We start from the raw sequence: 20,241 nt of genomic DNA, 5'->3' as shown, positions 1-20,241 counted from the left end.
TTTCTCAAGCACCGCTATCACACAATCAAACACTTGGATACAAAGCATGGCAGAAACCACAGTCATGTAACAGGGGTTTTTTGGGGTTGTGGGGGAAGGGGCCTTTAGCCCTTATGTGGGGGAAATTTTATGCCGGATTTTCCACTTTGGGGAAAAATTGTGCGCGTGTGAATTTTTGCGGCGTTCCCCTTTTTGGGGGATTTGTTTACTTACTCTCTCATTATTACAATACATTTGTACATGTTTGCACTATATTCATTGTTTTTTTCATAATTTATTACGTTTGGCAATATTAAATTGAAATAGAATTGAGATATTATAATCATGAGACACATCTTTCTATTAAAAAGAAAATAATAAAAATAAAAAAAATTTGGTTCTGAAAGGGGAAAAAACCAGCCTTGTTTGGTGGGGGAAGACGCCGATATTCGGCGTCTGTTATATGAGGTAAAAAAAAACTGTGTAATATTTCATCCATATTTATCTCAGGAACAAAACTTGGACCACAAGTTGTTAACAATTCTCTAGCATGTAACAAACCATGTAGATTGAACATAGAGTAATTAAAACCCAAATGTTACTGTTGCTGTTTGATAATTATTATGTATGCTACATATTTACCATGAGATAAAATAACAGCATGAAAAGCAGACTGTCCGTTTTTAATAAGCATAATAATGGAATGCTAAATAAATATGTGTATATATAGACAATAATAGGTGAATGTTGATTATAGATCAGGTTTATCATGCGAGGCTTAGAAAACAAAAAGCACGAGCCTTGTCTAGTGCTTTTTCGTATTTGTGCCGAGCATGATAAACCTGATCTATAATCAACACTAAGTTATTATTCTATTTATCCGACTTTTTATTCAGTCAACCTTTTTATTTAAACAAAATTAGTTTAACTGGATAATTTCGCTGGATTTATGACGTCATTTTGTCGAAAAAATTACATCATTTCGTGCTGTGTTTTTATAGCAGAAATTTAATAAATGGGGCTTTAATCAACTGAATTCGCTGTAAAAGTGGGATAAATATATTTTAAACTTCGTTTCAATGCTATTTTTAATGTTTTCAACAATGCTTTAAGCTAGAAGAAAGTTATTCAATAATTACTGTATAAATGGATACAATCGACTTTCATTATGTTTTAAATCAATACTGTCATACTATGAACATACGTATGTATTTGGAACTTAAGTCAATTAAAATTAACTTTACCTCTGCTTTAATGTACATAACTCCAATACATCCAGAATCACCACACTATATAATTAATCAATTCGTTCAATTCATCACCCACATTGACAAAAAAATTGACAATCAAAGTTGCAAACACCAAACATCAAAAACACGACATTCACAATTGGCAAAACAAACTGCACAGTCAAGTGCAGCTCAATGATACAGACCATGCAGCTGTCCAAAAACAAGCACCTGGGTGAACCTTATCACATGATCTGTCATGTGACTAGAATTAGTGTTCTTGCTGTAATTAACTAGTAATTTTTGCCAGGTGAAAAACCATTGACAGGCAATAATTACTGACAGTACTGCTGTAGGCCAATAATTGGGTTTATTAATGAGCGCAATGTGGAAATCTTGGCAGGATTTAAGTTTTTCAGATACACTTTCTCTAATATCAAATCTTTGAGAAAATATCAATGCCAAAACAAACCCTGTAAACAATCCGTAATTTATTTAATATCAGGTCTATCAGCAACATGTAGTTAAACTCAAGACAATTATAAGCTTTAATGTCAAAGCAGCCTGATGTATGGAAGGCAAGGTTGTCTAAAACTTAATAATCCCTTATTAATTAGAATAGCATATGCCATATACTTAAAGCAGCGATTTTTTTCCTTCTTTATAAAATACAGGAAAACAGCACTTTCTCAATAAAAAAAAAATACACATTTCCCAATTGCTGTCAAAAAAACATTTCTCAATTGAAGGTTTCTAAACAAATATATATAATGAATAAAATGCAACATATAGTTAGTTTCACTATGCAATTCTATGGCTTGAACCTAAGTAAATATAATATTGAGAACTTGACAACATTTATTTATCAATGTTAAAGTATTTGGGAGCAAAAAATCAAATGCACCAATTTCCCAATATGAAGACATCACAATGCGAATTTTCCCAATATTTCATGTTTTTGCGCGCACAATTTTCCCAATTGGGCTGGTACCGGTACTTTTCCCAATTGAGCGAAAAATCGATGTAAAGATTCCCTTTCTTGTTAATATATTAAAGGTGGTTCATTAGACAAAAAAAAAAGAAAATTTGAAGAAGATCTATCCTTGCCTTGTTGAGCTAATGGTTCTTTGAATGATATCTATTTATATCCACCAATATTAACCCTTTCAGCTAATGGTTCTTTGAATGATATCTATTTATATCCACCAATATTAACCCTTTCAGCTAATGGTTCTTTGAATGATATCTATTTATATCCACCAATATTAACCCTTTCAGCTAATGGTTCTTTGAATGATATCTATTTATATCCACCAATATTAACCCTTTCAGCTAATGGTTCTTTGAATGATATCTATTTATATCCACCAATATTAAACATACATATACAATTCTGTATGCAACAACAAACAAGTGTCAAAATTACATTTTTGAGATTGAGATTTAGGGATCTAGCAAAACAGCAAGATAACGGAACCAAAATTATTCATGGCTTTTGAAACTGCATTTAGGAAATTGTTACTTTTAAATATCTAATTTAATTGACTAAAATGAAAGCGTGTTTTAATGTAAAGCCAAATAAAAACTTTGAGGTGCACACAAATATTACCTCTTTTCTATTAAAATTTCGAAGTACATAACAATAAAATTGTAATAAGAATCAATTTCATGATAATTGCAGTTAATTGTTGTACAATTATTGTAACATTAATTCATCATTTTCATTACCTGTTGTTATTGGTAGAGAAGATATCAATCTTTGTGGGATACTTGAAAAGACTCTGAATGCTTGAACAATCTTGGAAAAACTTAAACAAACGTGTATATGTCAGTAGATGTTCCATATTCTGTGCAGGAAATTTTAATGGCTTAACAATGTTGAGGACGTTAGGTTTGAGCGTGCAGAATTCTTTTGACAGATAATTTGAATAATTATTTGAATAAATATAATAAAATTGCTTTAAGTACTAACTTTCTTTTTTACAAAACGGTTGGGTGTGATTCTTTATTACAGAGGGGGTTTTAAAAAGGTAGATTAAGTACTTAAGTTTTATATTCAACAAGACTATTGTCAAGCAATATAAGTCCCCTACCGGCTCCACCACTGTCAGAAATTCCAGATTTTTTTATATATATTTGTTGCCATAGCAACCAAATTTTTTTATTGAGGAACAAAATGAAATGACGTGCATAATGTCCATATTGCCATCTATCCATGTTTCAAGTTTCATGAAAAAATATTAAGAACTTTAAAAGTTATTGAAGGATCCAGAAAACCACCATTTTCAGCAGTATTTCTAGTCTATTTGTTGCCATCGCAACCAGAATTTTTGACGTCGGAACGAAATGAAATGACGTGCATAATGTCCATATTGCCATCTATCCATGTTTCAAGTTGTCGGAACGAAATGAAATGACGTGCATAATGTCCATATTGCCATCTATCCATGTTTCAAGTTTCATGAAAAAAATATTAAGAACTTTAAAAGTTTTCGCAGGATCCAGAAAAAACACCATTTTCAGCAGTATTTCTAGTCTATTTGTTGCCATAGAAACCATAATTTTTGATGTAGGAACGAAATGAAATGACGTGCATAATTTCATATTGCCATCTATCCATGTTCCAAGTTTCATGAAAAAATATTAAGAACTTTTAAAGTTATCGCAGGATCCAGAAAAGTGTGAGACAAAATGGAGACAAAACCATAAGTCCCCTCTGGTGAAACCGGTAAGGGACTAAAAACAGTGAGCTTTCATTTTTCAACAGCACGTATTCTGGACAAACAATATTACTAAGAATTGAAATAAAAATAAGCTATTAATCCATCCAGTGCTTTAGGCAATAACCTTTGTTGACCCATACCAGTACAAAACTCTTTATTACTCAAGTTTACATTCCTCCTGTCATCAAATTTAATGCAACCTGTCCATCAATGGGCCACTTAGTAACCATTGTACTGGCATTTAGAGCCGCTGACAATCCCATTTATTTCAATACACACCAATGACTGTCCAGAACCAAGGTGTTTGTAAATTCATCACCAATGTACAGCAGACAATTGAATGTAAACATTAATAAGAATGTTAAGACTCTTCGTCTTAAATATTCAACCATTTGAAATCAAAACTCAAACATTATAATTGGTCAGTATCATGCATTCAGACATTCTGATTGGTAAATATTATAAGTTGATACAAAGTTTGAGATTGAGTCCTTTCATTGTTTAAACATTCTGATTGGTCATCACAAACATTTTTATTGGGCAGCTCACACATTCTGATTGGTCAATATCATTAATCGAGACATTCCGAGTGGGAAATATTATAGGTTGTCGGCCATTTTAGTTTTGGACCAACAAAGAGAAGCAGAAGAAAGGTACAAACAAATATCTAGGTGCAGAACTCTTCTATTGCTCTAAAGAATTTACAAGTTGACAGCCAAATTACATCATGCTCCTTCATAATTATGGCATAAGGAAAGTGCTTGAAATGTTTCTAATATTTATGCCTTTGCATGTGTGTTGAAAACTTGCCCACATAGTATTGAATATGGCACTCTTTCATCCAATCATATTGGTATGAAATCAAAATGTGGTAACTTAATCAGAATAATTATCACTATTGCATTCTCCTATCTTTGCAAACTGGGCAAACTAGGCTTACATGTAGATGTATTGCATGAGCGTAAATAGGGTCTCAGATTAGTCAGTGCAGTGTGAAGAGGCTGGTCTGGGGCAACACTTGCTGCCTAGACTGGATTTTTGTTTAGTAGTATGAAACAATTTTACTGTGTAAAATCACCCAAACAAATAACTTAATTGTACTAATTATCTCTCGCGCATTTATACAATTCTGAATTAAAATTGGGGATTAATGTAAAAGATTCCTGTTCATCTACGGTCGAGTCTACAGACGCAAACGTGGTTCATTCAGAGGAAGGTTATCCTACCAATCCTGAGACTCTGAGTCCCGATTTAAACAGGTGATACTCTCAAGCACGGCTTCAGTGTAACTGACAATAGGTTTTTGTTTTCAATTAAAATGAATTGATTTATGTAATGAAATCACTGACAAACATCAAAGACTATACACTGTAATATAAAATGGCCAATACACCAAATGTTTATTATGATACAAAGTTCAGATGTCAATTAGCCAACCCGTGACAGATGTAATTGACAAATGCAGGCCAATGTGGTGCGATGATAAAATATACCTGACAGTTTAATGATACAAACATAACTGGCCCTTCTTACACATTGCATAATGGCTATTTCATTACATGTTCATTAATTTAGGTACAGGTCTTAAGTATGATTTTAGAGCTGTCATTTGGGTTGTTTTGAGTGCTCCAGTCAATCTGTCTAATTGACTTGACCATTAAGATGATCTTAGAATGAAATTCATTAGATACATGTAAATTAGTACAAAACTTACACAATATACAAGTATTTTGTCATTTATCAACATAACATTACTGAACCGTTGTTGTGACATTTAGTACTGACTGTTGCTTCATATAAAGAAAATCTGTATTGAAACATGATATTACACTGACTAAGATGAATTGTGTTTAACGATGTTATTTTTCTTAAAAGACCTTAGAATGGCATATTTCACAGACATTCAAAATTGTTAAATGCAGAGACATGCAATGAATTTCACTCAAATTAAACATTACTGCAAGGATCATAATATAAAGACAACATTTTAATTTTGTAAAAAAAGGTAAAACGTGGCCTGGTACTTTCAAAATGCCATAATATAACTTTATATGCAATTACATAACACAGCATTTAAATTTTCAAATATGCAAAATGGCTTTTGATTTCAAACTTCATCTGTTTATGCCACCAGAGTGAAAATGCCATGGACCAATATCAAGTTATAAGACAATAAGCCATTGACGGCTGCAAGCAAACAAAAAATATTTGGCTTCATGATCGAAAGTTTTCAAAGAAATATGCGTAATGTGCCTAATTTGCAGTCAAATGTGCAAGTATTATTTACAGATCATTTCTGAATTGCTTCTTTTCAAAAACTTTTGATTTATTACGTTCCCCAAACACCACAGCTGAACAAGTGCCAATAATGTCCCCTTGAATACTCTTCAAAAGAAGGTCCAAAAGGAACAGTGATCCAGCAACTATCAAATGTCAATTTAACTGCTCTCCTATTGAGGTGTGTTTGATTAACTGCATGTGCAGGATGAATGCACTTTCTCTGGTGGCTTTGTGCATGGAGAATCAAGCACATCCTTCGGAGCAGCTGACAGAATCAAGCCACACCTGCAACAGCCAGGCTACACTGCAACATAATCTGAGACCCACAGAAGAGTGGAACTCTTTCAGGACCTTCAACCTTTATAAACTGATCAATATGCTTTTATGTTGTAAGGATTCTTTATTATTTTATACATTTTTTATGCAATCTTCTATGTGGCCCATTTCTTGGGCAAAGTATATTCAATGTTACAATATCTGCGTGACCTTCAGTTCATTCCCCGACCCATCCGACATTTCTTTGGTGTTATATTTTAATTCATAAAACCGAAGTTATAAAATTATTGTTTATAATCATATCCATTGGCCTTGTGTTTGCATTTAATAAAGAATTGTGTATACATGTAATTGCATATTTCTGTCTAATCTGGTATAATTGCAACTTTCTGTCTAATCTGCAGAAGATTCCTTTTAATTTTAAAAATGTTGTTTTGACATTTCTTGGTACGCAAAATATGAAGTTAATTGGAAAGTGGACATTGTATTCTGGCCTTTTTCTGTCTATTTTGGGAAAAAGTACCAAGCAAATTGGGATTTTTCGAGTCGCGAAATCTTCCAAATTGGGAAGATTTTTCATCTACAAAATCATTATTTGGGAAATTACTTTTCTGATTTTTTGTTATTAAATCTAATGTTTTCATACATAGGCATTGCCCAAAAACGATAAGAAAGAATTAAACTGTTTTTTTACCATGCAACAGTCATTGTCCACTGCTAACTTAAGTATGTATATGATAAAACAAGAGGCCCCAAAGGGCCCTGGGTCGCTCACCTGAGAGACTTAGATGGAAAGAAACAAAGATTAAAACTCTTCAGCAAATATTTTAAGTTATTAGTATGACAAGACTGACTTTAAAAATAAGGTGTTCCAAAGTATTCATAATAGGCCTATATAGAAAATTACCCCACCCACCCTGGCAGCCATGTTTTTGATACCTAGATTTTTTTAAATATATATATAAGGAAAATGCTTCTTACAAACATATAGAGAAAACTGCCCCATCCCCTGGCAGCAATGTTTTTTCACTGGTCACGACCATTTTCAAACTCATCCGACATATCAATAAAACCAATGTTTTGACCAAGTTTCATGATGTCATTGGCCAAAAAATGTGACTTTTAGAGTGTTCACAGGCTCTTTCAGTATCTAAATATAAGGAAAATGACCTCCCCCCCCCCCCCCTGGCGGTCATGTTACTAGATGGATCAAAACCATTTTTGAACTCAACCGTTGTATCCAGGAAACAAGGGTTGTTAACGTTGTTTTGTGAAAAGAAAAGGTTTCCTGTTTCGGCAGATATAAACTATATATGCGTTATCAGTAGTTTTGTGTATGTGTTTAAATTTTAAAATAGATATTTGTTACCCGTTGCGACAAAGCTATTATTTTGGATAAAAGTAATATGAGGACAGTAATTTAATAATGAGCATCAGCAAAAGGAAATGGAAGTACATATTCAACAAATTGTTCTCCAAATTTGAGATCATGAGATAAGCATCTCAGCATCTTATAGGGGATGACTGTTTACAATCTGTTTAGCAAGAACACTTTTAGATACTGAAAACAACCATATTTGTTCAAGAGATTGTGTTTTTGTAAAATAGTTTTTACATAATTAAACAAAATATGTTGAATTGTTATCATATATCAAAGTCAGTTATAAAAAAGTATATGAGTATGAGAATATTTGAAAATGTATCATATCAAAACAACTATCAAACTATTTGTAATTTAAATGCACAAAAAATCTGTAGCATAAATACATTATTTTTGCAAAAATAAATGCAAACCAACTTTTCTTCAAACAGCTGTTTCTGCTTCTTAAAAGATGTGATAAGTTTTTGGTTTTTTTACTACCAAATTGTTCACATTTTTGACAAATTGTTTTTAAACAACTGGAACAATTTTAGGACTCACCTTGCATTGATATTTCCAATTGAAACAAAAATAAAACCTGCTAAAATCACAAATCTTTCATAATCACACACAAACTACTGACTAACTGAAAATTGTAGGGGTAAAACATTGCAAGTTGTAATGTCTTATCTATCTTATGAATGGTTTCCATCTGACATCAACACAAAGGTATTTGATGAAAGTGCCCATTTAATTGGGGTCAATTTCCAGGAGTGTTACACAATTACCAGGGAATAACCTAGAATTTACTATCTATGGGTCCCTGAACTCGCAGATTTTAGACCAATGAGTCCCAGGCCAAAATTAATGAGTCCACCTTGAAAAAGAATGGGTCCCAAATTTTGCAAGATACCAAGTAATGAAGAAAATATGTCTAAATCACACTAGCTCAATAACTATACTTGCATTAAACTTTTAATTATCTCAAAAACTTGTTGAAAAAAAAAAAAAAATCAGAGTTATCACTATCTTGTTTGCCTTCACAAAGGCTTTAACATTATCTGTTACATGAATGTAACCTGTTACAACATTTCAACTTGAATCAAATCGATGATAATATTATTGTTAACATCCTAATTGCGAGCTTGATAATATTATTGTTTACGTCCGAATTGCGAGCCGTTGACCTACCGTTATTAAAGTTTTGATTTGTTTGTTTTGGATTTAGCTTCAACACCTTATTTCGGAGGCATTTTTTCTGTATTATTTATGACTAAGTTACACAAAGTTAAAGCAGGTTTTCATCCGGGGACTCTAGAAAATATCATAACCCATTCTATTTAAAAGGTCGATTCTAATTGGTTCGTATTATACAGCAGCGGCTTGACTAGAGCCAATCAAAAGACTTGTTGGAGTCTTCAAGCATCATTCGGTTAAACTCAGCGTTCATTGCTACACTCTTGACTCGTACACAAGATGGTTCGTACTTATCGTGATTCGCGTATGCATTAACGGATACAGTTCAGCAATGCGTCCGAGTGGACGCACATATTTCAAAACGATGCGTCTATTTCGATATTTGTGCGTCATAGACGCGGGACGCACATGTAGATTATTCCCTGAATTACCACCTGGCAACAATGCAAGCACAGGTATAAATGAGTTTTATAGAGAGTATCATAGGATAAGTGAATGAAAAGTCAAATAAGATTCATATGTAACACTTCTTGTTTTTTTATTGGTTTTACCACTATGTTAAATTTCTGCAAAGATATAGATAACAATCATAAGTAATGGCAATAATTAATTTGAGTAATGCAATAATTATAATTAGATATTTGGGTTGTGGTTAATGTTTCTGAATCCATTACCAGTATCATCATCATCATCATCATCGTCATCGTCATCATCATCATCATCATCATCATCATCATCATCATCATCATCATTGTGCACCAACATCCGCATTACAACTAGAGTGTTAACATGGTTTAATATAGTCATATTATGAAAACTGCCGCTACCCTGGCGGCCATGTTTTTCAACATACCGTAACCATTTTCGAACTCAGCCAAACTATCAATACAACAAATCTTCGGACCATGTTCCATGAAGATTGGGCTATAAATGTTACTTCTAGAGTGTTAAGAAGATTTCACAATAGCCATATAAGCAAAGCTGCCCCGCCCCCTGGCGGCCATATTTTTCAACAGACCAAAAACATTTTCAGACTAGCTATCATAAAAACAAATGTTCAGACCAAGTTTCATGAAGATTGGACAATAAATGTGACTCCTAGAGTGTTAACAAGGTTTAACTATAGCCATATAAGCAAAACTGCCCTGCCCCCTGGCGGAAATGTTTTTATACCGATCCGAACCATTTTCAAACTCAACCGTCGTATCAAAGAAACAAATGTTCTGACCAAATTTCATGAAGATTGGACCAAAAATGGAGAAAACTGCCCCGCCCCCTGGCGGCCATGTTTTTTCACCGATCTGGACCATTTTCGAACTCGTCCGAGATATCAATGAAACCAATGTTTTGACCAAGTTTCATGATGATTTGGCAAAAATTGTGACTTCTAGAGTGTTCACAAGGTTTCTCTATAGCCAAATAAGGAATACTGCCTTGCCCCCTGGCGGCCATGTTTTTCAATGGACCGAAACCATTTTTGAACTCAACCAACATGTCATTAAGACAAACATTTTGACAAAGTTACATGAAGATTGGGCATCAAATGTGACTTCTACAGTGTTCACAAGGTTTGGTTTTTTTTTTACCTAGTGACCTAGTTTTTGACCCAGCATGACCCAGTTTCGAACTCGGTCGAGGTATCATTGGGACAAATGTTGTGACCAAGTTTCATAAAGATATGCCAATAAATGTGGCCTCTAGAGTGTTCACAAGGCAAATGTTGACGACGGACGTACAACGCACGACGGACGACAGGCGATCACAATAGCTCACCAAGAGTGCTGAATAATCCAGCACTTCAATATTTAAAAGCTAATTCTGACCAAATGACTGTAAATGTGTCTTAAGAAATGCATTAACACGAGCGGCCGCCATTTTGTCTGAAGTGTCAAGATTGCATAATTGCATTATGAAACACTCAATTCGATGACGTTCTACGCGGAATTCCCATTGGCACGCCGCCGGATTTTTTAAAACACGGTACCTACGGGGAAATGCATTTTTCGGCTTCGATTATTTCGTTCGGAAATTGGGATTTTTTTTGATGATTGGCAAAAAACATCCATATTTGGCATTGGGAATGGGTTCGACTAACAGACCTGTGAGATAGGCAGAAAAAGGCCTGTGTATTTATGTTTAATTTCTTCATGTGCATTACTGCACAGCATGATGAAAACACTTTTCAATACGATAACATGTATCATATACATGTACAGTATGGGCTCCAAGAAATCATGTTACCAATTATAATAGTCCTTTTTGAGATGATACCAACTAAATATTCATTTCAACAGTTAAGCCAATAGATTTAAAAATGCCTTGTCCTAACAAAACGGTATCATAGTGCATAGTATTTGTATTGCAAGATTGCTTTTCCTAATGTATGCACAAACAAGAGTTGTGTTGTCAGAAACACAATGCCCCCTATTGCGCCACTTTGAAATTTTTTTAATTTATTTTTTTACCTTTGACCTTGAAGGATGACCTTGACCCTGAACTTCCACCACTCAAAATGTGCAGCTTCATGAGGTGCCGCTTTGAGAATTAAAAAAAAAAAGATTACCTTTGACCTTGAAGGATGACCTTGACTTTGAACTTCCACCACTCAAAATGTGCAACTTCATGAGATGCACATGCATGCCAAATATCAAGTTGCTATCTTGAATATTGAAAAAGTTATGGCCAATGTTAAAAGTTTTAATCAGACGGACGGACAGACTGACTGACATACTGACTGACGGACCAGTTCAACTGCTATATGCCACCCTACTGGGGGCATAAAAATTGAAAGCAAACTTCATAAACTTACATAGAAATAAATGCTCATTTCCAACCCATGAGTTTTATTCAAATAAACAACTACAAACATATAGTTGTTTGTAGTTTTGTTGCATGCCTTACCAATTAAGAATCTTGACCAAACGAAAACCCAGTGTAGGCGGTAAGTGTGGCCCCAGCTTAGCCTCTGCAAACTGCACAGGCATATCTGAGACGATACTGAATGCACATGCATTTAGCCCTGTTTTCCCAAAGCGACGCTCCAATGAAAACAGCCTTTTCACGTTTGAGTAAATTGACAAAATTAAAAAAGTTTTTTCAGATTCCCAAATTTTTGTTTTAGTTATATTGATTTGTGAGGAAACAGTTATACTGAGCATTTACCATGATCTAAAATATGCATTGTATGCATCTTTTGACTATTTAAAAACCTGAAAATTATAAAGCGTTGCAACACAAAACAATTAAATAATTTGGAGCGTTCTGTTGTTGTCGTTATATTTTGTGAAACTACGAGGATTGCTTATATGAAGTATAAAATACGTCCTGCATAGTATGATCACGGATGGCCGCGTTGTCTAAGTGGCAGTCATACTCCAGGACTCCAGCACCCGATTGTATAAACAGTTAAACCGGCGGTTAACCACATACCGGCGGTTAAAAGTCGGTAACATGTTGGTTACTGGTCGGTAAGCGTTTGTATAAAATTTGGCTAGTTATACCGATCGGTTAAAACCCAGTTAAAACATACCCTGCTTCCCTAGGTGGGTAAGTACAAGACACCGAGAGGTAACGTGCACAAAATGGCCGCGGCGCGCAACATTATAAAAGCTAACCATCGACGACCTTCACAATTTCGACGAGTAAACAACAAATTGCAGCGACTGACACTTTATTTGACTTTATTTACAGGGCAATACGATTTCCGACTTCGGACGACGAATTTAAGGACGCACAAAACGTGTTTCTTATATTCTGTTATGGGTATGCCGTGTGTGATCCGATGCATCAAAGGCGCCCATGTTAAAACCATTTCTTTGAGAACAGGGAACAACAAAAGTACAAACAAAAAACAAAACACGTTCGAACTAGTATCTTAACTTTAATAATCTTGTAAAATCCATAAATAATCCATTTAATTCAATAATTGACGAGTTTGCATCTAGGGTCTTTGATAATTATTTTAGCATAGTTAAATAAAGACCCTTATACCATCATATCATTATATTCAAATGAGAACTCAATAAACTTTCTTCTTCGTCACACGCTACCTCATGTACATTACTGCTGTTAAAATGAACTGGAGCAGTTTATCAAATGTGTCGTGTTTTGAAAAAAATGGGCATAATGCATGTGCTTAAAGTGTCGTCCCATATTAGCAGGGGTGGCGAAATCAAATGTCCGAGTTGCCCGAGTCGTACATTTGCTTGTCTGGGCAACTGACATTTTTCAATTAAGTTGTCCGTGGACAACAAGTTTTTTAAAAGTCGCGTCCAGGTATACAAAAATACATTGTATTAAACTAAAGCAGTGATTAAGTTTTACAAAACCGGATGTTGACACGCGATAACATTGTCAGTGCTATTTGCGGAGCAATCAAGCTAAAATACGTGCACTTTCCTGCGCAGTGATCTCCCTTATTCTATATGAGACCGGGAGCATGCCGCATTTTCAACATTCGGCCCGACTGTTAGACAGTGTACAGACTGGTTTCTTTATTTTTACAATCAGACGGAAACAAAAAGTATTAATCTAAGATGATCAGAACACGGTCTACCTTGTTATTTAAGACGACTTTAATGGTAAAGATGAAACTTTTTAATCTTCAACAACAGAGCAGAAACCCGAAGCTTTGAGCAGCCCACCTCCAAAAAAACTAAGAAAGATTATGATAAAAAAAAATATGATCTAAGTTAACGCACCAGAACTTTTCAAGAAACTTGGCTAACATATTTTCAATGGTTACCAGTTTATATAATCAACTTGCTACCAGTAGCGGAGCCTCAGTCTGATGAGGTCCACATATTGGACTAGTTTAATTTGTTAGGATTACAATGTACTTATGTTCAGCACATGTTTTAGTAACACTAGCTTTGCAAGATTTAAAGTTTGAGAAAGTCTTTATATTGTTTATAATATGCTGCTATAATGAATGTACCATTGAAATACAATTATAAACAAAACAAGCAAATCATACTCATTTAGATATATTCACATTATTTAACATTAATCAATAAATGCGTTTATAATTTATATAAACATTAACGGACAAGTGTAGTTCAGCAACGGACAAGTTAAATTTCCTAAATGGTTGTCCGTGGACAAGTATAGTTTTTTGAGATTTCGCCACCCCTGATTAGGATGTGCAGTTCGCACAGGTTAATCAGGGACGACACTTTCCGCTTTTATGACATTTTTTGTTAAAAATAAAATGAAGTCCCTTTTTAGCAAAAATCAATTTTGGGCGGAAAGTGTCGACCCTGATTAGCCTGTGCGAACTTAACAAGCTAATCTGGGACGACACTTTACGCACATGCATTATGCCCAGTTTTCTCAGAACACGACACAAATAATAGCCGTTGGTGAGCTCCGTTGCATTTGCAGATTTCTGCATACAAAGATATATTTAAACTTGAACAATGTTTTATTTGTCTATGGTAAATTCCCTTATTGTACAAGAAAGTAAGTAAGTTTATTGTAAACATAAGCCAAATTAGAAGAATAGTCTAGCATGTTACGACGACCATGTACAATTTTAATGTTACATCTAGAAAAACTAGAAGAATAGACGTCTTTGTAAGCACTCTCTTGCAGTTTCGAAGCACCAGGGATTCCGCTAAATGATGCAAATCCCGACATCATTATCAATTTGTCCCTGGTCATTTTGATGAACTCATAGTTAAAATTTACACTTTATTTTATTGTGAATTCATTTGTAAATGAATTTGATAAAAAAATACATGTCGCTGTTTATAAGCATGACACTACGAGCGAAAATTACGTCATTAGAAAATGCATTGTGGGAATGTTTTGGTTAAAGTTACCGGTGGTTAAATTCCACTATGCGCGATTAGGTTACTTTGCGGTATATCGTGTTTATACAATCGAGTTACCTTGAAGGTTACTATACCTGAATAACCGCAAACTTACCACGGTTTGAATGTTACCGAGCGGTAACTTTAACCAGCGTTTATACAATCGGGTGCTGGGGTCAGTGGTTTAAGCCCTGATGAGGATTACATGTTTTTTTCTTTTCTTAATGTTATTCTTGATTTTTTACTGGAGCTTTTTAGATCCAATCTTTACATTCATTAATATAAAGCATTTAATGACAAACTTCAATACATGCCAAAATCTGTGAATTGGCCCCTTTAATAACAAAAGCTTGTCACAGTAGTGCCAAATCCCCGCTGATATGTGTTTGCTTGTATAACAACATTTGTTTTAGAGAGTAGAATAATATTTGTAAAACATGGCACCTGTGTCATCTATTTATATTTCAAGGATCAATTACCGGTAGTTATATATTGTTGGAGTTATGCTAAACATATATGGAAATGAAAGAAAGGGAGGTTATTAAAAAAGAAGACTATAAACAGTTACTGTTCTTGATCACTGTATTTTTCCTTAAACTCATCTATTGATTTTACAGTGAATACTTCAGTGTCCAAATTTAAATATTATTGTAAAATTATATAAAGGGATATATTAAAAATTGAAAAGCTAAAATATTTATATTTATGAAATTATATATAAATATAATTGAAAGTTATAAATATAAGTAAACAAGAGCACCGCCTTGCGGGTGCAGAACGCTCATCTATTTTCTTTTTTTTCTTTTTAAAGGTGAAGGGACTCTCATTTTCAATCACAAAGGAGGGAGGGGTGGAGTGAAGAGGGGTGTATAGTGTGCCGGTGTGGACATTTATTACATTATCTTCGAAAAATGCGAAAAAAAAATAAATCGGGGGGTGGGGGGGGGGGGGGGGGGGGGGATTCTTGGGTGCGATGGTTGGACGGTATTTCAAACATAAAATAATAAAAATAAATATTTGTGTTTTTTAACCGTTTCAAAAATTTTTTAACAAATTGGGGGTTGGGGGTATAGTGTGAGGGTGTGGTGGTAATTTGTGAGATGATCTTAAAAAAAAAAAAAAAAAAAAAAAAAATTTAGAGGGGGGGGGAGATTCGGGTTGGGGGGAGGGGGGGTGGGGGGATTCTTGGGTGCGATGGTTGGACGGTATTTCAGACATAAAATAGTAAAAATAAACAATTGTGTTTTTTCACCGTTTCAAAAAAAAAAATTGGGGGTGGGGTGGGGGGGGGGGGGGGGTATAGTGTGAAGGTGTGGTGGTCATTTGTGAGATTATCTTAACAAAAACAAAAAAAAAATAGGGGGGGGAGGGGGTGGGGGGGAGGGCACGGGGGATGGTTTGGGTGGAGTCTATTGTGGTAAATGCTATTTCAAACATAAAATAATAAAAATAAATATTTGTGTTTTTTAACCGTTTCAAAAAAAATATTTGGGGGGGTGGGGTGGGGGGGTATAGTGTGAGGGTGTGGTGGTCATTTGTGAGATAATCTTAAAAAAACAAAAACAAGGGCTGTTTGTAAAACATGCATGCCCCCCATATGGGCTGTCCGTTGTAGTGGCAGCCATTGTGTGAATACGTTTTTTGTCACTGTGACCTTGACCTTTGACTTAGTGACCTGAAAATTAATAGTGGTCATCTGCGAGTCACGATCAATGTACCTATGAAGTGTCATGATCCTAGGCAAAAGCGTTCTTGAGTTATCATCCGCAAATCATTTTACTATTTTGGGTCACCATGACCTTGACCTTTGACCTTGTGATCTCAAAATCAATAGGGGTCATCTGCGAGTCATGATCAATCTACCTATGAAGTTTTATGATCCTAGGCATATGCGTTCTTGAGTTATCATCCTAAAACCATTTTACTATTTCGGGTCACCGTGACCTTGACCTTTGACCTAGTGACCTCAAAATCAATAGGGGTCATCTGCGAGTCATGATCAATCTGCCCATGAAGTTTCATGATCCTAGGCGTATGTGTTCTTGAGTTATCATCCGGAAACCATTTTACTATTTCGGTTCACCGTGACCTTGGACCTAGTGACCTGAAAATCAATAGGGGTCATCTGCGAGTCATGATCAATCTACCCTTGAAGTTTCATGATCCTAGGCGTATGCGTTCTTGAGTTATCATCTGGAATCCATTTTACTATTTCGGGAGGGGGGGGGGGGGGGGCACGGAGGATGGTTTGGGTGGAGTCTATTGTGGTATGTCAGGTAAGAGTAGTTTTGTCAAAGTATCAATCAAATCTAATCATAAATAAAGAAGTTATGGCAATTTTAGCAAAATTTAATAATTTGACCTTGAGAGTCAAGGTCATTCAAAGGTCAAGGTAAAATTCAACTTGCCAGGTACAGTAACCTCATGATAGCTTGAAAGTATTTGAAGTTTGAAAGCAATAGCCTTGATACTTAAGAAGTAAAGTGGATCGAAACACAAAATTTAACCATATATTAACCATATATTCAAAGTTACTAAGTCAAAAAAGGGCCATAATTCCGTAAAAATGACAACCAGAGTTATGCAACTTGTCCTTTTACTGTACCCTTATGATAGTTTGCGAGTGTTCAAAGTATGAAAGCAATATCTATGATACTTTAGGGGTAAAGTGAACCAAAACACAAAACTTGACCAAATTTTCAATTTTCTAAGTATAAAGGGCCCATATAATTCCGTCCAAATGCCAGTCAGAGTTACATAACTTTGCCTGCACAGTCCCCTTATGATAGTTAAAAAGTGTTGCAAGTATGAAAGCAATAGCTTTGATACTGTAGGAATAAAGTGGACCTAAACACAAAACTTAACCAAATTTTCAATTTTCTAAGTATAAAAAGGGCACATAATTCTGTCAAAATGCCAGTCAGAGTTACATTACTTTGCCTGCACAGTCCCCTTATGATAGTTAGTAAGTGTTGCAAGTATAAAAGCAATAGCTTTGATACTTAAGGAATAAAATGGACCTAAACACAAAACTTAACCAAAATTTTCAATTTTCTTAGTATAAAAAGGGCAAATAATTCTGTCAAAATGCACGCCAGAGTTATCTAACTTTGCCTGCCCAGTCCCCTCATGATAGTAAGTAGTTGTACCAAGTTTGAATGCAATAGCATTGATACTTTCTGAGAAAAATGGACCTAAACGCAAAACTTAACCAAAATTTTCAATTTCTAAGTATAAAAAGGGCACATAATTCTGTCAAAATGCATGCCAGAGTTATCTAACTTTGCCTGCCCAGTCCCCTCATGATAGTAAGTAAGTGTACCAAGTTTGAATGCAATAGCATTGAAACTTTTTGAGAAAAGTGGACCTAAACGCAAAACTTAACCGGACGCCGACGCCAACGCCGACGCCGACGCCAAGGTGATGACAATAGCTCATAATTTTTTTTCAAAAAATAGATGAGGTAAAAAAATAAAGAAATAAAGGGAGATAATTAAAAAACTACGACCAAAAGGGTTATGGTTCATGTTCACTGCACTTCTCATAGTTGCCATCTGTATATATTTCTAGTTTCAAGTAAATCCCTTAAGTAGATTGAGAGTTATGCTCCTGACAAAAATTTACTTTGAAATTAAATAAGGGGAGATAATTCCAAAACTAAGGTAGATAGAGTTATGGTAGTTAGTCACTGCACTTCTCCTACTTGCCATCTGTTTATATTTCAAGTTTCAAGTAAATCCCTTCAGAAGATTTAGAGTTATGCTCCGGACAAAAATTTCATTTGAATTTAAATAAAGGGAGATAATTAAAAAAAACTAAGGTATATAGAGTTATGGTTCTTAGTCACTGCACTTCTCCTACTTTCCATCTGTTTACATTTTAAGTATCAAGTAAATTCCTTAAGTAGATTTAGAGATTATGCTCCGGACAAAAATTTACTTTGAAATTATATAAAAGGGGAGATAATTCAAAAACTAAGGTAGATGGAGTTATGGTTCTTGGTCCCTGCACTTCTCCTAGTTGCCATCTGTTTATATTCTTAGTTTAAAGTAAATCCATTGAATAGATTTGGAGTAATGCTCTGGACAAATTTTCGGATGGAAGGACGGAAGGACAGATGGACGGAGACTATTACTATATCCCCTCCGAAAAAAAATTCGGCAGGTATAATAAAGCTCACTGATTATATAAACAATTCTGAATTAATAAAACAAGATAATCACATCTCATAATCTGTGAGAGAAGGCTTTGTTCCTAGGGATCCATCATTTGTGTGTAAAATACAAGACTAATTTGCAATGACGTATCTGTCACACCGGGACTTTTAGGAATTCATCAAAACTAATATTGGTAATCACCAGCTCCGCTTGGATGCAAAAAACATGGACTACAGCTAACATTTCCATGGAAATAAGTTCATCAATTGCAGGAACATTGTTGTTGAAAGTAATTGGATTTTTCCTTTCATATTTTATTGCTTGTACTCACTTCCACTACAGGGAATCGCAATAAATTTCTTAATGAAAACTTTGTTATCGCGGGGGAATCTGACAAGATTTTTATATTGTGAATTATAAAATTAAGCAAGACAAACAGGAAACAGTTCAAATGAGTGACTCGCAGGCTGTTCTGGGTTTAGAGATCTCTATTACACATGCACAATTTAAACATTTTTACTAGGGACTACATATAGGTCAAATTGCTCAACCGAGTATTACAGGGCTTTTTCTAGCCATTTTGGGAAAAGGAGTCCGGTCAAATTGGGATTTTTGTTCAATCGATAAAAGTGGCAAATTTGGGAATTATTTATCGACAAAAAGAGGACTAAATTAAAGCTATATATTTTGCAGGATGTTTAAAAAAATTAAGTTGAGATATGGAGTCTAATAATCATAAGTCATAAGAGACTTCTTTCTTAGAAAAAAAATATTTATTTTTTTTAATTAAGGGATTTTTTTTAAATTTCGGTTTGGATCAGGTATGTTTGCTTTAGCTCAAACAACAAAAAAGATGACGTATTGATGTGCAGTTCTCATGTCCCCATTCAACAGGAAAACTTCTAGGTAACATAACGTCTGCATAAACACAAACATGTGTCATTGAAAACAACATAAAACCATAAAAGCCCAACTGATGAGATATTCCATTAAAATGAACAATATGCATTTGAAATGCAAATGGAGCTGTCCAATAAAGCATCATTATCTAGTCATCAAGAATATGATCGGCTGCTTTCTACTTGATACACAAGCAGGGCTAGCACAGAAATATGCAAATGAGATGGGGTCAAAGATTAAGCAAAATGCACATAAATTTGCACAAGTTGCCATGAAATGGTAAAATCAATCACCTGCTAGGGACAGAGTCCTGAAAAGTACCTCTTA

General features: G+C 34.7%; 1 protein-coding gene across 5 annotated transcripts in view; it reads right to left on the bottom strand.

The window, feature by feature from the left end:
* Window positions 1-20,241, bottom strand: part of LOC127844593 (TOX high mobility group box family member 4-B-like) — a 98,254-nt gene that overhangs the window by 59,314 nt on the left and 18,699 nt on the right. For 2 of the 5 annotated variants that reach the window (XM_052374977.1, XM_052374978.1), the window contains exon 1: window positions 1,224-1,373. The exons of the other annotated variants lie outside the window; for them this stretch is intronic. In XM_052374977.1, the coding sequence (XP_052230937.1) occupies window positions 1,224-1,241 (18 nt within the window). In that variant the 5' untranslated portion in view covers window positions 1,242-1,373. Of the gene's footprint in view, window positions 1-1,223; window positions 1,374-20,241 lie in introns of those variants that run through there. 5 annotated transcript variants of the gene reach the window in all.

This window comes from Dreissena polymorpha, chromosome 9 (assembly GCF_020536995.1).
Source record: "Dreissena polymorpha isolate Duluth1 chromosome 9, UMN_Dpol_1.0, whole genome shotgun sequence".
Taxonomy (NCBI): domain Eukaryota; kingdom Metazoa; phylum Mollusca; class Bivalvia; order Myida; family Dreissenidae; genus Dreissena; species Dreissena polymorpha.
Note: the sequence above shows the minus strand (reverse complement) of the source record. Positions and strands in the feature narration are given on the sequence as shown.